Source organism: Cololabis saira, chromosome 2 (assembly GCF_033807715.1).
Source record: "Cololabis saira isolate AMF1-May2022 chromosome 2, fColSai1.1, whole genome shotgun sequence".
Taxonomy (NCBI): Eukaryota; Metazoa; Chordata; class Actinopteri; order Beloniformes; family Belonidae; genus Cololabis; species Cololabis saira.
The window spans coordinates 33,033,275-33,053,389 of record NC_084588.1 but is presented as its reverse complement, the minus strand read 5'-3'; the positions used below and the strand labels follow the sequence as shown (position 1 = coordinate 33,053,389).

The 20,115-nt window shown below is 37.4% G+C and overlaps 1 protein-coding gene across 1 annotated transcript in view; it reads right to left on the bottom strand.

The window, feature by feature from the left end:
• The window catches only part of furina (furin (paired basic amino acid cleaving enzyme) a), an 80,633-nt gene that overhangs the window by 22,422 nt on the left and 38,096 nt on the right, over positions 1 to 20,115 (bottom strand). Inside the window, exons 3-7 of the mRNA XM_061744099.1 lie at positions 18,745 to 18,843; positions 11,005 to 11,100; positions 7,883 to 8,011; positions 7,712 to 7,788; positions 1,499 to 1,587 (exon numbers count right to left, since the gene is read on the bottom strand). Coding sequence (XP_061600083.1) covers positions 1,499 to 1,587; positions 7,712 to 7,788; positions 7,883 to 8,011; positions 11,005 to 11,100; positions 18,745 to 18,843 — 490 coding nt within the window. The remainder of the gene's footprint in view (positions 1 to 1,498; positions 1,588 to 7,711; positions 7,789 to 7,882; positions 8,012 to 11,004; positions 11,101 to 18,744; positions 18,844 to 20,115) is intronic.

Below are 20,115 nucleotides of genomic sequence, written 5' to 3'. Positions count from 1 at the left end.
AATATTTCAGTTATGTAATGAATCCAGAATGTATGACTTTTTTTTTTTTTTTTTTTATAAATTGCATTACAGAAAATAAAGAACTATCACAATATTAAAATTTTCTGAGACAGTCTATATACATCCATCCATCCATCCTTATTTATTTTTTTAATTTACATACATATCCATCCATCCATCCATCCATCCATCCATCCATCCATCCATCCATCCATCCATCAGGTGTAGGAAATGGGAAAACATTCCAGCACATGTCAATGTGATATTAACAGAGAAATGACTCAAATGACTTCATGGAAGTTGTAATGGGAACTTATTATTTCTTCTCTTATCTTAATCTGACAACTAGCTACTGGTTAATTTTGTGTTGACCGTATGCTTTCAACCTTATATGCAGTATAACCAAATTTTTTGGAAATGCATCTAAAAAAAAAAATGAGAAAAACGTCAGAGAAAGTAGGAAACCTATAAACAAAAAGTAAACTGCAATAGACAGACCTAATATAGTTGGATAAGACACTGCAGCACTGTAGGCACAACTGTCTTGCTAGACAATGAGTGATGACATATCACTGGCTCGATGTTACAGTCAACTATTCAGCATGTTAAATAAATAAAGCCCTCATTCAAGTTTCATCACTTCAAAACAGCAGGCACACAGCTTTGTGTCAAGCTAAGAATAACAACCTCCAAAATGCGAATGACGACAGCTTCACTCAAAGCCGTATGTGCTTCAAAAATATAACATACAGCAGGTGTTTTGACTTCAGACAACTTCTTTTTTTGCACAACAGTTTCTAAATTTCTGTCACCGACACCACCAGCGCAGCCAGATGTCTGTGCATATACAGAGCTAGCAGTTCACTAGATGCACCACATGATCTCTCCTACAGGTATAAACCCAGTCCTTGTGAAGCTTGCAGTGCTGATATTTTTTGTTGAAACAAAGCCAGAGAGGTGCTTGTCCAACTTAAATGTAGGTGATTATTTGTCCAAGTTCATTCCATGCTGAAATGTGTTAAAAAATGAGCCCACAAAGTGGATGAGGTGGAAAATATAAGAAACAGGTTACACCAACCGCTTCTTGTGACGATATACATATACTGAGAATAGTGATCTTAATGTTAAATTAAAAGGATATTCAACATATTTTAAATATATAGTAAATATGACAGTCTGTACACTTACCTGTTATTTTGAACAATATTTATTCTGATCTGTTATAAAATGTTTTGATCCACTTCAAATGTTGATGGCTGTGTCATGCTGCATTGTTTCTACATATCAGTTATGACTCTGTGCAAAAACGACGCAAAACAACAGAACACTCTGAGCCCACAAAACAAATGTAGTGAAATTACAAATCTACAGTAAATGGCAGGCTGGAGCTAAGAAATTGACAGAACATAACACAGGCCCTCCAGGAACAGCATTTCACGTATTCAGATATTCAAAAAAAGAAAGAAAAGTTTTGTTTCTGTGAGTTGAAACCCTGTACCTCCAATCTTTGCATCATAAGCCACACCGACTCCACAGATCCCATTGTTGGCCACTGCTGCCACTTCTCCTGCACATCGTGTTCCATGCCTGGAGAGGGGAACGAATGAGAAAAATCAGAACAAAACCACTTATCCTTTCAAACGTCATTTACCTTTTGACACAGCATTTACCATGTATGTTTGTGTTTAACAGATGCTCAGAGGTTGCATGTCAAATTGTTTGTTCCACTGTTCGCAGTAGTTAAGCAGTAGACAAAACAAACGCATGAAGACTGATCCCTGGCTCAGATTGCTTTAAACAAACAAATTCACCAGGGCGCATAATCCATTGTGCATCATCTCTGATATCTTCTTAGCATTAGCAACATCACAATGCCTAAAGGCTGTATAAAGTGACAAGGGAAAGAAATGGAAATTGGGAACACAAGGGAGGAACTTATGAATTAGGTTCATCATTATAATTAAGTTTGGGTGTCTTCAGAAAGATCTAGCCCCTGGCACAACAATGTAGAGATCCAAAAACCAGCTTCAGAGAGGATGATGATCACATTCCAGACAGGTGTATTACCCAGGTCTGCCAGAATAGAAATGGACACTTAATGCCCTCCAAACTACAGCGCAATCCCACCGGACTGCAGCCATGCCTACTTAAGAATGCTGGATGTTGGGCAGTCCCTTCTGTCCTGGAGGAAGCATCTAAGCTTGGAGCTGTCCTCATGCTTAAGCAGCCAAAATCAAAGCAGAAATAACCAAAACAACACAGCATCCACAGTCCTATACTGATAAAAAGGACTGCATTTGATGTCACATTATGAAAATTTAGTTTCTCACCAACTTTGTCACATTACTTCTTATTAATCTGAACTACATCAATTTATCCGGCGCATTTTAAAACTGTTGAAATAATAAAAAGAGAAGAAAGATCAGATTCCACAGGGGGGTAACCTAACCCATTAACCCATTTGACACCTCTGCCTAAAATAATTAAATGCGTGTGCTGCTTTAACAGACAGAAGGTCAGAGCTTTCAATTCATCTGCCGATCCCCAGAGTTCTCGAAAGACACTGATTAGGTAGAAAGATAAAGGCTAACACCAGTGCCACAGTCAACACCTGCACCACATTGCTCATGTATACAGGAAGTTGTTCAAATGAATACAGAGAATAGTGATCTGCAGAATACAGAGGGGAAATTCACTGCTGGATGATAAAAGCCATCCTTTATAAGCGCAAAAGCAAACACATGCAAACACATGCAAACAAATGTCATCTGAGTAATTTCCCAGTGAACTTTATCACACAACAGAACTGAAAGTGGCAGCTTGTTGACTTTGGTATGTCATGTCCTTAAGCATCCGTGTTTGTGATGGAGCGGATAAGGAGATGCCAAGGTGTCTGCTAACAGATTCAAAGTATGCAGGGAGATATCCATCCCATAGTCAGCCAAACCTTTTCCCAGTGGTTCCTTTTGATAAATCAATTACATAATTACAAAAAAAAGCTGTTATAGTAGTGAAGTCCTGGATTATGCAAGAATTGCTTACATTACCAGGATTTTGGGAGTCATTTTCCTTGGAGTGATAAAATGGATGCAGATAATATCTTTTAACTGCTCCCTCTCACTGTTAAAAAGGTCAGTAAAATGTGAGGGGATCATCTGCTGGTACAACACTTTTCAAATTCTGCTGGCAAAGCAGATTTTTTTTTTTTTTTTTTACCCCAAGTATATACTTCACATGACTTACAGGATGCAATGAGCTTTTCATTTTATCAACTTATTTATTCCATGGCATAAATATCAAACATGGATCTTTTACGGTCATTACATTTAAGTTTAAGTTCATTTAAGCACCTTGAAATGTGCTATACAGACAAACTTGCATCAGTTTAAACCATCTAGATTTTATAATTCATTTGTAAGATCATAGCAAAAATAAACAAAGCGTGTTTTAGAAATGTGTAAGTTGAATGACGGAGCATCATCCTTCTAAAAGTTGTTCACGATATAAGAACAAAGTGCTGACTTACTATAATATGGCAATCCAAAATGTTTCATCGATGTTAAACTGGGCCAGGACCTAGTACCTGTATGTTACAGCATAATACTAGTATCATTTTGAGATCCATACCATTCATTGATCCCTTGTGCATTCTGAAAGAGACCACTCCCATAGATAAAGAACTGTTTAATTATAGGACAAGAGGTGCTCATTCAAAACAATTTGCATTGATCTGAAGTGACTCTTCAGTGCTTCCACCAAGCAACCAGATACCTTCACCGCTTAGTTCAGGTTTGTCCCTTTAATTGTCATCCATACAAGAGAAGTGCAACTCCAGCTAAACATTTTAATACTTTAAAGCATAAATCCACAAACACAGACAATTGCAAGCCTTTTTGAAACAGGATTGAGCTGTCATGAGGATTTGCCTATGAGAGTAACTGGTCCTTTGATAATGAGAGCAAGACTGAAGGAATAACATGCTGACATAACAAATGTCCTCATTTCTGTTGTTTGGAGGTCCTGAACAGGAATGACATCACCATCAAAGTGAATCTGGATTGAACCTCAAGGTCAGCGTTTGGAAAGGAGGCTAAAGAGGCACAGGAAATCTCCACAGGATGTGCACCAGTGAAACACACATTGTCTGCAGGGAACAAAGAGCTGCCTGTTGCTGCAAGTGCAATAATGTTCAATCAGTTGTTAACAAGTTGCAGAGATTAATTATCAGGACTGTAATGCCTGCCAGATGGATTTTCCTACACACGGAAGTCTTAGCCTTAACCCCAAATGCACCAACTTCTACTATGAGTATGCTGTTTAATAAAAATTTCTAAAGCAACTCCAATACTGAATATAAAAATACTGAATAACCAATATGAAGTATAAAATACTTTTCATTCGTTAGGTGGAGTTCTGGCTAGTTTTCCAAAAGCTGCACTGATTCAAGAAGAAATATATTTGTTTAAAGAATTAGATACTTTTCACAATCAAAATAGCACTGTTACTTTACCACACATTTAAAAAAACAAGACAAAAAAAACTGTCTCAATTTAAACAATTTAATCTTGAAGATGTCTGAGAAAAATAGTGGAAAAATATTTAAATGGAGATCTCAAAATACCTTCTTTAAAAAAAAAAAGGAATGCACAAAGACTCATTCACCATGCATCATATTATACCGGTACTAACTGTTCTTTACATTATGTAGCTACCTTTCAAACGTGTTTTGAACACAAAGGAAAGTAGAACATTTTATGAGGATTTCTCATATCTAAATTTCACAGTGTTTCTTAAAATGTTAATGAGAAGACTCAGGGTGCTTAGAGCGCACCGATGGAGTCATGAAGGCGCGATGCGCTTGAACTCAAGCCGCACCCTGCACTATAACGCCAAGAAAGGTGAAGTAACAAAAGCCCCTGCTGTGTTCTGTGCAAAATGGTCATAAAACCTCAGATGGTGGTCCCCTAAACTAAAAAAAAAAACAAAAAAAAAAAACACAACTTACTATTAGTCCTTATAATGTAAATTAAGAGCAAAATACAATTGCATAACATTTAGTAAAGCAATGCCACACTGTTCAACACTGCAGCTATTTAAATCCTACCACGTAAACTGCCATTGGCTTGTGCTTTTTCTTTAAATACTGCATCAGCTTAATTACATTAAAAAGAATAACAATAATAATTGGGGTTATTGTGGTTAAGGATAAATGGCATTAGCAGTTCATTAGTGTCTTGGCTTCACTGAACCACAAAAGTAACTCTAAACAACATTTCTGCTCTGCTTATTCCGAAGGCTGCTAATGGCTCTGCCAGCTAACTAATGAGCTGGTCTACAGTCAGGGGGGGGGAAGGGTCCAGTGAGGTTCATAGGCTACAGCGAAGAGGTGTATGAAATACATTTCTACAGAGAAATTAATGGTTTCTCTGGTAAAGCCAGAACCTACCAGCCTGCTCCGTGCAGCACTGTTAAATAGGTTCCTTCGTCCAGAAATGACGGATGCCCCTATATATGCATCGGTCATTTCTGACATTAAATGAAAAGCCGGTTTGCACTGTTCTCTGTACTTTTAAGGGTTTTATTTGTTCATTGCACAAGGTAGGTAGGAGTGAGTGTGACGTCCATAGTTTCCTCTCCATAACTAAACTAAATGAAGAGGAAATGAACTTGGCTAAACTTGGCAAAACTTGGCTATAAACTGGCACACGTTCCTCCAGAAAATGCACATTTGAAAACCACCCTGATGGTAGTCAGTGAAAAATCCGGGAAAGAGAAACTGCTAGACATCATGCTGCTTTAGATAAACATGAGGCTGGATGTCCCTCGCTGGTGCCTGTATGCTGGGAAAGAAGGACAGCTTTATGAAGGTGAACAGAGTTAGGCTTTCAGCAGGGAACAGATGCTTACAGTCTCACACAACCGTACACCATTTCATGCCCTCCCACAAGTTGTTTACACTTGCATCTGCATCAACCCCACACCAAAGCAAAGGAAACACACAAACACTCAAGCGTACATGGACAGATTTTCTCTCTCTCAACTGACTCACTGTACCAGATAAGAGGAGAAGTGTGTAAGGGTGGGAGAAAGGTGCACCCCAAGTGAGAGAAACTTCAATAAAACTGTCATAGCTAGGCTCTGGGTCACAATGAGTTGTTAAAAGAAGTGTAAGCTTTCCTTGGCACAGGTTTTGGATATGTGTTGCTCCACCAGAGACATGTTCTTCCACATAGATAGCCACCATGTAAGATTTTGCTAACAGTGTCTAAATTATAATATTGAACTGAGTCCTAAAAACACTAAAATACATTGCCTTAGTAAGAAATGATTTGCTGTATTATTTACCAGTTTATCAAAACCTTTATTCTCAACTATGGTGTCTCTACCACAAACAAGTAAGACTCTAGTTTGGGAATAAATAGATTAAACATGTTGCAGTCCACCTCCGCTGTCATACTGGCATAGTTAGTACGTGTGTGGGCCATTATGTGGCTCACACTGTACCTAGGTTGCCTCCATAATCACTCTTGTCTCCACGGCCCTGTCTTAATAGAGAAGCTTGACTTTCTTTAGTGCTCAAATCTAATCTTATTTGCCTATCATGAGTAATCATGCTGACTGTCGAGTTAAAAAGAAAAAGAAAAAAAAATGTCCTGTCCAGTAACCCGCAAACAGCAGATTACTGCAAATCAGAAATTAAAGTGAGACAGGAGGGAGGCTGTGAGGATAAAGTAAGACGAGCCAGAGCCTCCCTGAGCCAAGGGATTTACTGTTTCATTAATGCTGATGAACTTAATTCAATGCAATTCTCTGCAAGACATCAAAGCAGAGGTAAACAACCTCTAATGCCATCTGGAGATGCTACTCCAATAAAGCAGCTTTTTTCCCAAAACACTCAAATCTTTGGGCAAATTTACCCAGACTACAAACATGTCTTGGTGACACCTATGCATTTAAGGAAGTCAAACAAAATCCCCAAACATTATGGGTGTAACAAGGACAGAATTCATGCGAGGAAAAAAAACCAGCTTCGGTAGGACAGTAGAAGTCAGAGCAACTCTAAATTGAAGAGTCAAGAGTCAGGGACTCTGACTGTCCTCCTCTACCACCGGCTGAGACCTCGGGTGCACTGGAGCAGGGCATACGCAAGGTAATCAAAGTTACACCATTTGATGTTTCAGTGCTGTCAATTTAGCCTACAGGTGGAACTAGACTGAAATATATATTTGCAGTGTATGTTTTTTTGTTTATTATATCAATCCGAGTTTGGTCTAGTTAAAACAAACAGCTCTGTTTTCCCCATTAGTGCTGGTTATTAAAGTTGATTTGAGATCCGTCAGTCAGCATTCACAGCAGATTTGCCTCCAGCATCTCAAAGCAGAAAGCACTGCTCATAATCCCCTAGTTTTAAAAATGAATTTTGTGTGTTTTATGTTTTAATGAGTCTTGTTTGCTGGAAGCTTAACGGAGCCATTTGTATCACTATGATAAAATCAAATATTTTTTTCTGCTTTATTTGTACTTAATTGAATCTTCAGCCCGTTACGTTTTGAGCTCTCAAGTCAGCAAAGATGATAAAAGAATAATGAAGTATGTTGTCATCTTGACATTCTCCTCGATGTGACGTGTAAAAAGTGAAAAGTGGTTTCAGAGCTTTCCAAAAGACAAAGAGAAGAGTGTAGATTTAATTGTCATCTGTATAAATCTATACCTGTTGTCATTCAGCTGCGTGTATCGAGGTTGAGGATCTGGGTCACCGTCGTTCACGTCGTAGCTGGCATCTGGGTCCTTTGAAGGACACAAAAGCAATTCTTTTATTGTTTGTTTCAGAGGTTTTGTCAGGGGAAAACAATGTGTCAGCTCATGCAGCAGCTATACTCACATAATTCTGCATCAGGTCAGGATGGTTCTTCTCTATTCCATCATCTAAGATGGACACCACCACACCTTTCCCTGTGTAGCCCAGCTGCCACGCAGCTCTGGCATTCAGGTCCCGGTGGTTGCCGTTGTACTGAGAAAGAAAGCAAAACCATTAGGAAGAATGTAACTGACTGGCAGTGGTGGACAGTAACGGAGTAAATTTACTTGAGTACTGTACTTAAGTACATATCCAGAGGATTTGTACTTTACTTGAGTATTAGATTTATTTGGTACTTATTACTCTTACTTGAATACATTTCCAAGACAAATATTTTTACTTTTACTCGAGTAAATTTCTAGGAAGGCTGAAAAGTACTCGTTACTTTCAGGTCTGCTCTTTTTTCTTCTTCCCTAAAATCCTATTGGACACAACTGTTTTTGTCAAAGGAGGAGACCTATCACAGTGCATGCTCTCCACTGGGATGTACGTAAAGCGGAAATACGTCAAGCCTCCTCAAAACGATACCGCCAAAGTAGCCTGCGTTTGTCAAGACATTGCCGCAACAACGGCTACGCCTGCGTCAGGAGAAGAAAGACAATCCGCTGAGTCGTCTGAGTCTGATAATGAGCTGGACTCGGAGCAGGGACTTTCACAAAATCCTTGGCCGTATCTTAACTCAATGTTTGAGTTCGACCGAGTAAAAAACGAGGGCACAGACAAACCACAGAGATTTATTTTCAAATGTTTATTGTGTCTGCCGAAGCAGAACTACCTCTCTGCTTTCAACAACTCAACATCGAATTCTCAGAAACAAGAGTTAAAAGATCCTTAAATTAATTTAGAAAAAATATAGTAATTTACTGATGTGGAAATTTACTCTTACTCTTACTCTTACTTTTACTTGAAGTAAATTTAAAAGCATTTACTTTTGGATACTTAAGTACCTTTAAAAGCAAGTACTTTTCTACTCTTACTCGAGTAATATTTTGGCTACTTTTACTTGTAACGGAGTAAATTTTGACCAGTAGTATTTGTACTCTTACTCAAGTACTGGGGTCGAGTACTCAAGTAACCTCTGCTGACTGGGAAATGTCTCTGCGGTGACAAGAGCAGGGTTTTAAGTGTATTAGGAAAGATTTAATTAATTCTTTCTTATTTCAAGGTGAAATGTAGATTTCAAACTAAAGCATCAACAAAACTGCTGCTGCTTTTTAAAAAACTGTTTTCTGCATTAAAAAGGAAAAGAAAATATGCAATGAGTAACAAATGTCTGTCCTTACAGCATCAGAACCACTCTGGCAACATTTTGCAGTTTATAAGTAGTAAGCAAAGTAATAATGAAGTGGATGATTGCACACAGTCATTAATTGATAGGTTTTTGACATTTTATTTGACCTTTTATCAAATGCCATGTCTGGCTCTCAATTAGTTCAAAGCTGTTCTTTTCTAAGTTTACCATTAAAACGTAATGTGCCTCTTATGTTTCATTCAGCGAACTCCCTCTTAGACTTCATGACCCTGTAAGCAGAGTCTACCGGACTTACTTACTCACTTATTTATTTATCTAAGCTGCAGGGGGCGTCTCTGGCATGAAAAGCCCACTGGGGCACAACAGACCCCACAGTTATGCGTAGCCTCTCAGTTTTCTGTGACGCTGTCGAACACCCAAATTTGCTCAGTATTATATTCAGGGTTTCCGCTACAGGCCAGGTCTTTGCCAAGACTGACATATATTATGCACTGACGTAAGTCATCCCAATATTTTAATTGGCTGGTGTCAGCCTGGGGCCGTCGTCATTGTGCCCCACAGAGATCTACTGAGATTGTTTAGGACTTCACTTATCAGCGGTTCATTACAAACGCCAGTGGGTCGGCCAAACAAAGCGAGGCCTCCTCCTCCCTTCGTATCTCTGCACATGCACAACGGAGTACAGCACCAGGTAAACAATATAGCGGTGGTCGATGCAACACCACAGTGACTACCAGCAAAGTATATTAAAATATGTATTTTGAGCATAAATCTTTCTCGTCTTTTATTTCTAGCTAGCACATAATTTAAATAACCTCATGGAAAAATTTTAATCTGAGAGCTAAATAAGAGCCATTTAATAATTACAAGATTGATTCATTATAAGATTCGTCAATTAATCGTTTCAATAGTCAATGGCTAATTGACTATCAGAAAAGTCGTCAGTGGCAACCCTAATCTACAATAGTGACAGATTCTGTTACAATTCATTCAAAGCAGCATATTGGTGGAACAATATCTGGTGGCTACAAACGCACACACACATGCTTAGCTGAAATATGACACAGCAAGTGGCACATACATGGAATTCCCTAGCGTTTTCTACAACTATTGACTTGACACGAGTTAGTTGAGTTTTCATGTCTCTTAAAAAAATAAATAAATCAATAAAAAAAGGAATGAGATATTTGATATTCCAAGAAAACTCTTATGGCAAGAATAGTACATGCAGAACTGTGTTGTTTTATGTGGATAAACTTCAGAAACATAACATTGTCTGCAATACACTGAACAACACACAACCACCAACTACCCCAGCGCACAGGGAACACAGTCATTTTGAAGAACTAGTGATGCAAGACTGTTTTACATCACCTTGGATCTTCTTCTGCCTAAAGCACCATCAGAGTAATTGAAGGAAAGGCAGAGCAAGTCTCAGGAGTTCTTACTGCTGCCGCCGTAAACAGGATCATGTATCAGTAGCCTTCCTCAAGTCAAATGTGAAAATCAATCCAATAAAAACAAGACCAATCCAAGATAAATGACCCCAGTCTCGCTCTGCTTTCCCTCTTTGTTTCCGGGCCATTTATGGACAATAGTTTAACCCTCTCTTCCAAAAAACCTGCCACCTACAATTCAAAAACACTCTGTAAACACACAATGCATTGTTGCACTGCAGCAACGGAGGCACTAAGATTCCACACAAAATCGTAAACTGAATTTATAAGGGTTGTCTTTAAACTCAGGAGACACCTCAGAACCTTGAGTTTAATTAGCCATATAAACTGTCAACAGTACAGGTATGCTGCAGTGCTAAATTATGTCCACTGACAGACAAATTATGCATAAAGCTGTTAGCTTAATTGAATTTCAGTTGGACATGGGTTCTACTCACCAGATACCACTGGTCTCTGAACTTGGGATCCGACGGTTCTGCAAAGACATCTCTCTTTTTTCTGCGCTTTACCAACTGTTGCTCCGCCCATGCCACCTAACAAAAAGAGAAAAAAATAGAGATGAATAGTTAGAGATGGGGAAAAAAAGTAAGAGCAAGCCAGTAAATATTTAAATAAAACACCTTTCCAACAAAAAACACAGCTCAGATTAGTAGAAATAAACACACAGACACATTAATATGGTCACAATAGAAGGAATACAATGCACTCTTGTTTAGTTTGAGCTAATACATATCAGCGAATGTATCACATGTTAATCACCTTACCGTCAGATTCTCAACAACATATTACTCTGTCTCTCTATTTATTGTCACACCTCCTCTACTTTGCTTGGGAGCTAGTACAACTTGTTTGTCCTGGTATGCCGTCTTTGGTCTTTGTCCTCTGGCTGCCTGTCAAGACACCTTGTTCTATAAGTCTTGAAATTTGTTCAGAGGCAACTTTGCAGCCGCTGACCCATATCACTCTGCTCCTCTTAGAAACACGAGGCCTCCAACTGACAATCTTTTCAAGTGAGCCAAACTGGTTTGAACACTTTCTAATTGTATTGGCAAACTTTATCATTTATCAATCTGACTGCACCCTGTAGAGTTTGTGATAGAGCTTTTGGAGTTTATTTGCAATTTCTCTGAGCACAGCAGAGTCTGAGGGTTGAAATTGCTGCTACATCCCGGGGAGACTGGCAACTGTCTTGAAAGTTCCCACTTGTGACTAATCTCTCTTATTGTGGTATGGCTGCTTATGCGAAGAAGGATGCTGTATCATGGATAACACTGTGCATCCTCTTCAAAATTCAGTGATTCAATCAATTCATCATTCATCCAGGCTTCCTCAGACCACCTGCAAAACAACCAGTCACAAGCGACCTTACTTGTCAACAGCTATACACCATCTGCGACGACTCATTAAAAATACTAAAGGTACTGTCTGACAGTAACTGTTTCATGTCATGTCCATTTGGAGATTAAGTTGCATTGGACTGAATGGCTCTGCACTGTTTTGCATGGTGTAACCCAAATTGTTCTGACTGTTTCTCTACAGTCATTGCTGATGGCTTTCTGATTGCAGAATTGTTTTAACACACACACCTGAATGCTCCAGACCAGCCTATATTGACTTTGTCACAGTTGCTGATGATTAATTAATGAAATGCATTTGATGAGCAGCACCTGGCTGATAACTTAGCCTCTTAATTTGTCTTGTAGTTAGTTTTTCCCACACACCGCTTCTACATGGTGGCTTAGTCTTTGTTAAATAATTGCACTGTGTCAGACTTGTTTTGTGTAATATTGTCTGTGTCAAATTGTTATTTATTTAAAGCTGCATGAACTACATTTCTAAGACCTGGTAAAGACCGAACGATTATCGTACATAGGACGGCAGAACTGAAAGAGAGTTGATTAACTTTTTCTGACTGTATGCATTGGCCAAAAGTGTCACAATGCCAAATGAATTCAAGGAGATCCTTATTATCAGTGGGACCACAGGCAAAAGGAGTGAAATTAGAGCCAAGGGGGCATGGTGGACCTTTTAATAAGCAGACTCACAGATGGATTCCAGAGAAAGGTGAGACCAATTAAAATGAAATGCATGGAGATTTACTGTGAGGGCATACTTGAGAATGTATACAAACTAAGAAGTAAAAAGAGATACACTCTCAGCACATATAACAAAACAACGATAACCCTGTATGCAAAAGCCCTTCGTAATGTGGAAGCTTTTTCTAGTTTTAGTATTACCACCAGCACATTGTGTAGAGAAAATACCTGGGTAGACAAGCTGAAGGGAAACAAATGTCAGAGACGGAATACAGAACTGCCCGCTGCAAGGACAGAGCACCTGATGTGAAGGACAACTAAATCACAGCACACCACTCTCGCCCTCTCTCTCTCTTCAGATCACTAGAGACAGAAGAGTGAATGTAGAAAGAAGAAATGAAGGTCAGAATAACTGCTACACCGAAAGCAATGTCGATTCAAATTACAGGGGGAAAAAAAGAAGGAAAACTTTCCCCCAAAAAAATAATGGGATATTTATTTTCAAAGTCCAAGGTGTGCAAGTTCAAATCAGTGTAAATGGAGGAGATGTTTTTATCCAATATTTGACAGCGAAGATCAGATCAGCCGTGTGAGGTGTTGCTGCAGCAGTTAAGCTGCGTTTTCCTCACCGAGCCCATAGATTTAGAGGGCAATACAATCAAGGGCCCTGACACGTTAAGTGAAAGAGCTTTTGCTGACAAGAGAACACAAGTCCTCTATGTTCCCAAAAGTCCTTGATAAAAATGGCAAAAAACTGCATTCAGCTTTTAACTGACAGCCTTCAAGTGCTATGTTGAATTAGTGACTTTGACAGTCTCTTTAGTCTGAATGCTAAAACTGAAAAAAGCTGTGTAAAAATTAAGCAATATGAATTGGAATTAATTTTTGACATTAATGATGGATTTACATTCAGACACCTGTCCTCCGTCCAGTGAGCTCTTCAGCCGTATACTCTGGCTCAAAACGGTAAGGACGTCCATCATATTCAAAGTCGTCGTCCACAACCTCAGAATTTGACGAATATTCAGACATGTTTCAAATAACTAACAGTAAACTAACAGTAACGAACTCCAGCTGTACACAGAGCTGTGTCCGGGACGCGCGCACAGAGATGACGTCATGCAGGTCAGAGGTCTTGTTTACAAACTGATTTATTTGTTACACACAGCGCCCTGGATGTAGACAACAGGTCCTGGAAGCAGATCTAGTGATTCATAAAATAAATGAGTTTCGCAGCAATCATGTGTTATTTAGACGCTGCATCGTCTGTGTCCCGCTGTGCCCCATTCGCTACAGTTATATGGAGAAGTGGCTCGCAAAAAAACCCCTAATATCTTCCGAAGGACTCCAAATGACACCAAACTTGCCTGGGTGAGTATACGACCATAAAAAATGCCAGAAATAAGGTCCAGGTTGTAAAAAACCGAACTTTCCCTGTAAGTCTTTGAAATAATTTGGTGTTCATAAGAAGGCAGGAGCTTAAATATATGTGTTAACAAAAGCGCCATGAATTTTATCTGTACTTATGTTATCAACTTAGATATTTCATTTTGGGAAAGAAGAAAAAAAATCCACCACACATGGTAAACATATTGTAGAAGGTTTAAACCAACAAATAGTTTAATGCACTAGTTCACCTTATTTATTTTGCACCACTTCATACCTGTCCCAATAACTGCATTCTCAAGAGAAGATTTATAGGATATGCATGCGTTTTACATTTGGAGAGTATTTAGAGTATATGCTTAAATTTCAACATAAATATTCCGTATCATCACAAAAAAAATATCTGCTTACTTCATCATCTGCCAAACTAGATTCATATCAGGGGGCTTCACTGCAATAGTAATAATAAAAAATAGATGTGTGTTAATAATAGTTGGACTGCTCTATTATAGCTCTGAAACTTCATGCAAGCATAACTACGGTTTCCTTAAAACTGCAGGCATCCCAGTAGAATCAGTTATTATTCCCTAATTTATGACGCCAGTCATTATAATGTCACTCATGGTTCTTTGTGATGTCCATCAAACTTAGTGGAGATGTGAAATTCCACTAATTAATGTATTACAGATGACTGGTTTGGTCCTAGTCGCAAGGAAATTATAGAGATTAGCATCCTGGATATATTAAGTATTCATACAAGAAGCGTGCAGAGCCACAGAAATGTCCTCCTAATGGCAGCTTATAATATTTACAAAGAGTATGATTTGAAAAATGTATCTGTTCAACTATCTTATGCTCAGAAAGGTTGACCTGAAACAAAGAAAAAGTTATACCGGTACCTCAATCCTTTATAAAAAATTACCATCTGTTATGTGTGGCCCATGAAGAATCTCAGAATTTTAGAAACTGTATTTTATTATAAATGGACTTGGAACGGGGGGGCTTCCATATTTATGGCTTTATTCGTAGCATAAATGATGTTCAAACAGATAGCTTTATCGTTTGTTTCGGAGAGGAGACGTATAGTCCCACTAATATCCACTCATTCCAACCACCCATTACATCGTTTATCATAAATTATCATTACCATAAAAGATTATGCTTTTGGACAATTAAGGGATAATACGATTTCTACTAGAGCGTGTTTAAAAAGATACAAATGTTGATGTGATAGAAGTAGTTATGAAAACTGGCCAAGAAAAAGAAAAACGTAGTCTGCCAGCACAAACTAAAGCAGTAACAGAATAGAAAAGAGCAGAAGGCACTGTGGTAGCAGACAGGCCCGGAAACACAAGGTCTTCAACAGGGCCCATTAACAGGGCTTTGACTATGAGATTTGGCGGTAGTCCCGGTGATTTTCCAAGTTATTAAGCACTCTTCAAAGGGAGTTTATTTAACCTTTTGTTCAGGCCTCATTTCAACCAGTTTAAAAGATGCAGAGCATCTCTATTGGATTTTAAAACTTACTTTTAAAAATGTATGAAAATGTTGGCCAAAGCTGCAATAATCCAGTACTTTAAAACAATTTGATCACACAGCACATAAATGACCTAAATGGGTTGACTGATTTAAATGTAGTTAAAGCACATTCATTTGTTGATGTTTATGCAGAAAACCCAATGACAAGTTTCTGTTGCATTTGCAAGAAACCAAACCAAATGACTAGGGGAAAAAAAAAAAATTTAAATTAAAAACAAGATGTGCTTGATTAACTGAAAAATTACAGATTCTTCTTGAACAGATTATAGAGGGGAACCTGCAGAGAACCTCTGTGATGGTCCACTTTCCCTGAGCTACTGTGTGAAAAAAAGAATTCAACAACAGGAAATGGAGCCACAACGTAAAAGGAAGTCCCACATATGGGGTTTGACCACTTCTATCATGTACGTAAACAAACTAAAGTTTTTCTGTTCCCAGAGTGCACCTGTACAGCACAGTGCAGTTGCAGTATTACCTCAAGTTAGGTTTCATCTCTTTTTTTTAGGCTGCAGCATGTTGGATGCATATCATTCACAGATGGATTTATATAGATTTAGATTGAGCTTCATCAGAATTACTATAAGTGCCCTTAGACTCCTATAATCACTAATTAGTGGACAGTATTTGAATGCAATTGTGCTAATGTGAATGGCAAAGACAATGTACATAAAAAAGAAAAGAAAAAATATAAAACCTTTTATTGACAGGCTAAATCATTAGGGGGAAAATATATAACCCGAGTGCTCAGATTCTTCCACATGAGTCAAAGTAAAGACACCTCAGTTACTGAACAGAAGTTGATGAGGAAGAGGATGTCCGATACCTCAGTCCCAGAGCAATACATAAAACAAGGAGACAAAACATAGCATTTTGTTTTTTTTCTGTAATTTTTTCAGGTTCAAATAATTAGTCAATTAATAAATAAAAAGATAATGTCAGGAGTAGAGAAGTTTTCTCACTAATTGGTGGTTTAATCCCAACTCCTCACCCTCACATCGCGCTGGTTAGACCAACTCTTTCCATCATCTCTTGATGGGACCAGTGTATGCATGTAAAAAAGTAAATATATATATATATATATATATATATACACACACATACATACAGTATATATATATATAAATAAAGATAGAGATAGATCAAACAAGGCTTCGAAGCAGAGGAAATTGCTCGATCATTTTTTTTTATCATTTTTTTTTTTAAATCGAGTTATTCGAGGTACTCGAGGAATCGTTGCAGCCTTAAACCTCAGACACCCTTTCAGAATAGAAAGAGTACAGAAATGGGAATTCTCGAATTAGATCAGTCAAGGAGAAATATAGTTATCTGGGAAGCATATACAAAGACGTGCCGGCTCAATTTCAGGCACTCAGGCAAAAAAGGGACATCACCAGCTGTAGAAGTTGTGTTTCATCTGAGAAAGTTAGTATTAAAAGGAAGTGACAAGCAAAGGCTAAACAGTTGGCTCTTTGCCCCCAAGTTGTGAGTTAATCTTTTGTGATTTCTCCTTTTTTGCCTCTCATTCTATGCTGGCCAGTTACTGGTCTAACTGAATGAACAGTTTACCTCGAGAAATAAAATTAAGTAAAGTAAAGTTAGATACTTAGAAAATCAACTTTGACTAAGTCATTATCTAGCACAATTTCTAACAGTAGAGGGCACATATCTAAAATATTCAGTGTACTAATGCATAACGCAACTGCAAGTACTGACTGGAGAACATGCTGGAGGTTGTCGTTTTCTTTCGTGGGTCATAAATAATGCTTATAATGTGGCACATAAAAAAATGCGTTATTGTGAAACAATAAACAGTTATGATATATAAGTCTGGATTATACACTACTCTTCAATTTAACATGCTTTTAATGTGTTCCTAACTAATTTTTTGTTTTTTGTGGGGGGAAGAGGGGGAGGCTACAACCTCAGGGGTCAGTTTAATTTAAAAGTTAAACTTAAAACTTAAAAGTTCTCAACAGACGCACAACACTGAAGAGCTTCTGTATGTCGACCTATGGAGTGAAATCGTGGAACAGCCTGCATGGAGCTAAAACAAAGTCAAAACATGTCACAATTTAAGAAAAGATACAAAGAAACTTTTTTTGTATGTAGATATGTACATTCATTAATATATGTAGATATATAGATTTATACTATGTATATAGATATGTTGAGTTATATTATACATACAGTATTTATGCATCTATATCTCTATTAATATATATTGATTTATAGTTATATGTAGATATGTCGATATATATATTTATAGTCATTTTTATGTATATAGTTGGGGGTAAATATATGAACCAGTATATAAAGCATATCTACTCTTATATAGTTATTCAAGTATATTGTTATATCATTGCTGTCTATTGTTCTCTATTATGTAGTATTATTGTAAAGTAATAATAATGTAATACTATACATTATAATGACTTATATTATTACATACATACATAGTAGCACAAATAAATGCTGGGCGTTTGTTTTGTTTTCTTTTGTTTGCTTTGATTTGTTTTTGACTATTATATACATATATACATATAATTGAGTATTATATCCATATATTGAATAGTTATTAAAGTAGGGGTGTTTGGTTGTGTGTGTTTTATAAGTAAGCTTATTAAACCTTGTGTTATATGTAAGAATATATGTTACATTCAGGGGTAGGACTCGATAAGTATTTGCTTCAATCCTACTCCGTTTCGAAACATGTTAGTGGATCCGTGAGGTCTGCCCAAGTGCTGTCTTGCCTTCTGTCTACAAACACTAATATATATATATATATATATATATATATATATATATATATATATATATATATATATATATATATATATATATATATATATATATATATATATATATATATATATATATATTTGTATTTTATTTTTTTACTTTTTTTTTTTTTTCAAAATCCAAAATTCAAATTTTATAGCCATCACAGAGAAATAACGCTAAAAATAAAATGTTGAAATAGTATTTTTATCTTGATTTGAATTAACACATGAAAGCCAAACTCAGGTGTTACTAGCATGTACATGCCAGAAAAACTTAGTCAAAGCACAACACTCATATCTGCTTAAATTTACATGAACATCTCTCATAAGTATTACGTGTTGGATGTCCACATGCCTCACACGCCATCTCCCCAACTCAAAGCACAATAAATGTCAGCCACATCCGTGACCAATACTCCCAAAATAAACTTCTCACCTTTGGATCTCTTTGTAGAAGAACCTTTGTCCCCCTGTGGTCTGACAGCGATCTCTTTACCACTCTGCGATGTCGGAAATGATAATAATCACCGAATACCTGGAAAGAAGAGGAGATATGATCAATTATCACACAATGCCTTTCAAATCTGTTTCGCTCTAATCTGATGATACCTCAGGATATTATGAAGGCTCTGGTATGGTATATTACTTGGGCCTCACAATTTATCAATTTCTGAAATAATCTTGATATGAGAAATATGACCACAGACATCAGACTTTTGAGAAAATCCATTATTTACACACCCAACATGAAGCAGCATGAAAGATATTCATAGCCTCTTTTTTTTTTTACCTTTACTATTTTACTTAAGTTACTGGAAACCCATGCGCAGATTTCCTCACAGACAACATTCTCTTTAGATTTGTTTTTTCTCCTTGTATTTTGAGAAATCGGGTTACATTAATGAGCTGCCAGTGAGTGTAAGATCCAATGAGTTCACATTGTTTTGTTTCTTTAAACATATAAACTTATTCCTACATTATATATGGAGAGCAAATTCTTCAGCAATGCTACACACCACCATAATAGGTAGTCTGACACTGCTTTTGTATGGCTAATGACCATTTTTAGAAATTAGGATGGCCAATGTATTTATTTGAGCTGATATGTTGAGCTGATGTCCCTACTCTCAATACAATGAAACATGACAGTGCCAGTAAACTGGATAGTTATTAGAAAATGGCCAATAATCAACCGGATTAATTAGCCACCTGATAAATCCTTTTTTACCTCCAAACACCACACCTTATGCATTACATACATGAAGGAAATCTCATTCATGACCCATAATCATCTGTGGTCAATCAGTTAATACAGTATACTTAAGACAGTTCACAAGCAAGCAAAGTTTTGGGGGGGAACCATTTATGAAGACACAATCTTAATGAAGTGAACCTACATGGGTGCTAAAACTATTAATTCACTAGCAGAACATGGTTTCACCTTCCATTAATACCTGAAATTACTTGTAGCCTAACAGCTGCTGGTTACAGCCGATCACATTTGAACGTCTTTTTTCCCCCCCTACATGTTATCTTCTGATGTTTTGACCATTAAAAAGATAATGATATGCACCTAACATAGCCCCAAAGGAATATCTTATTCCTTTTCATTTCCAGCTCGATAACTGCATTTAGCAGCCTACCACTAATATGAGGGTACTCGGGTGCCGTTAACGGCTCCAGATGCTCTGAATTGTTAATGAATGAGTTCACTTGAGAGAAACTGTGGCACTGCGATTAGACTGGGGATCCAATAAAATTAACACAAGTAACATAAGTAGATATTCTGAGCTGAATAATTTCACAA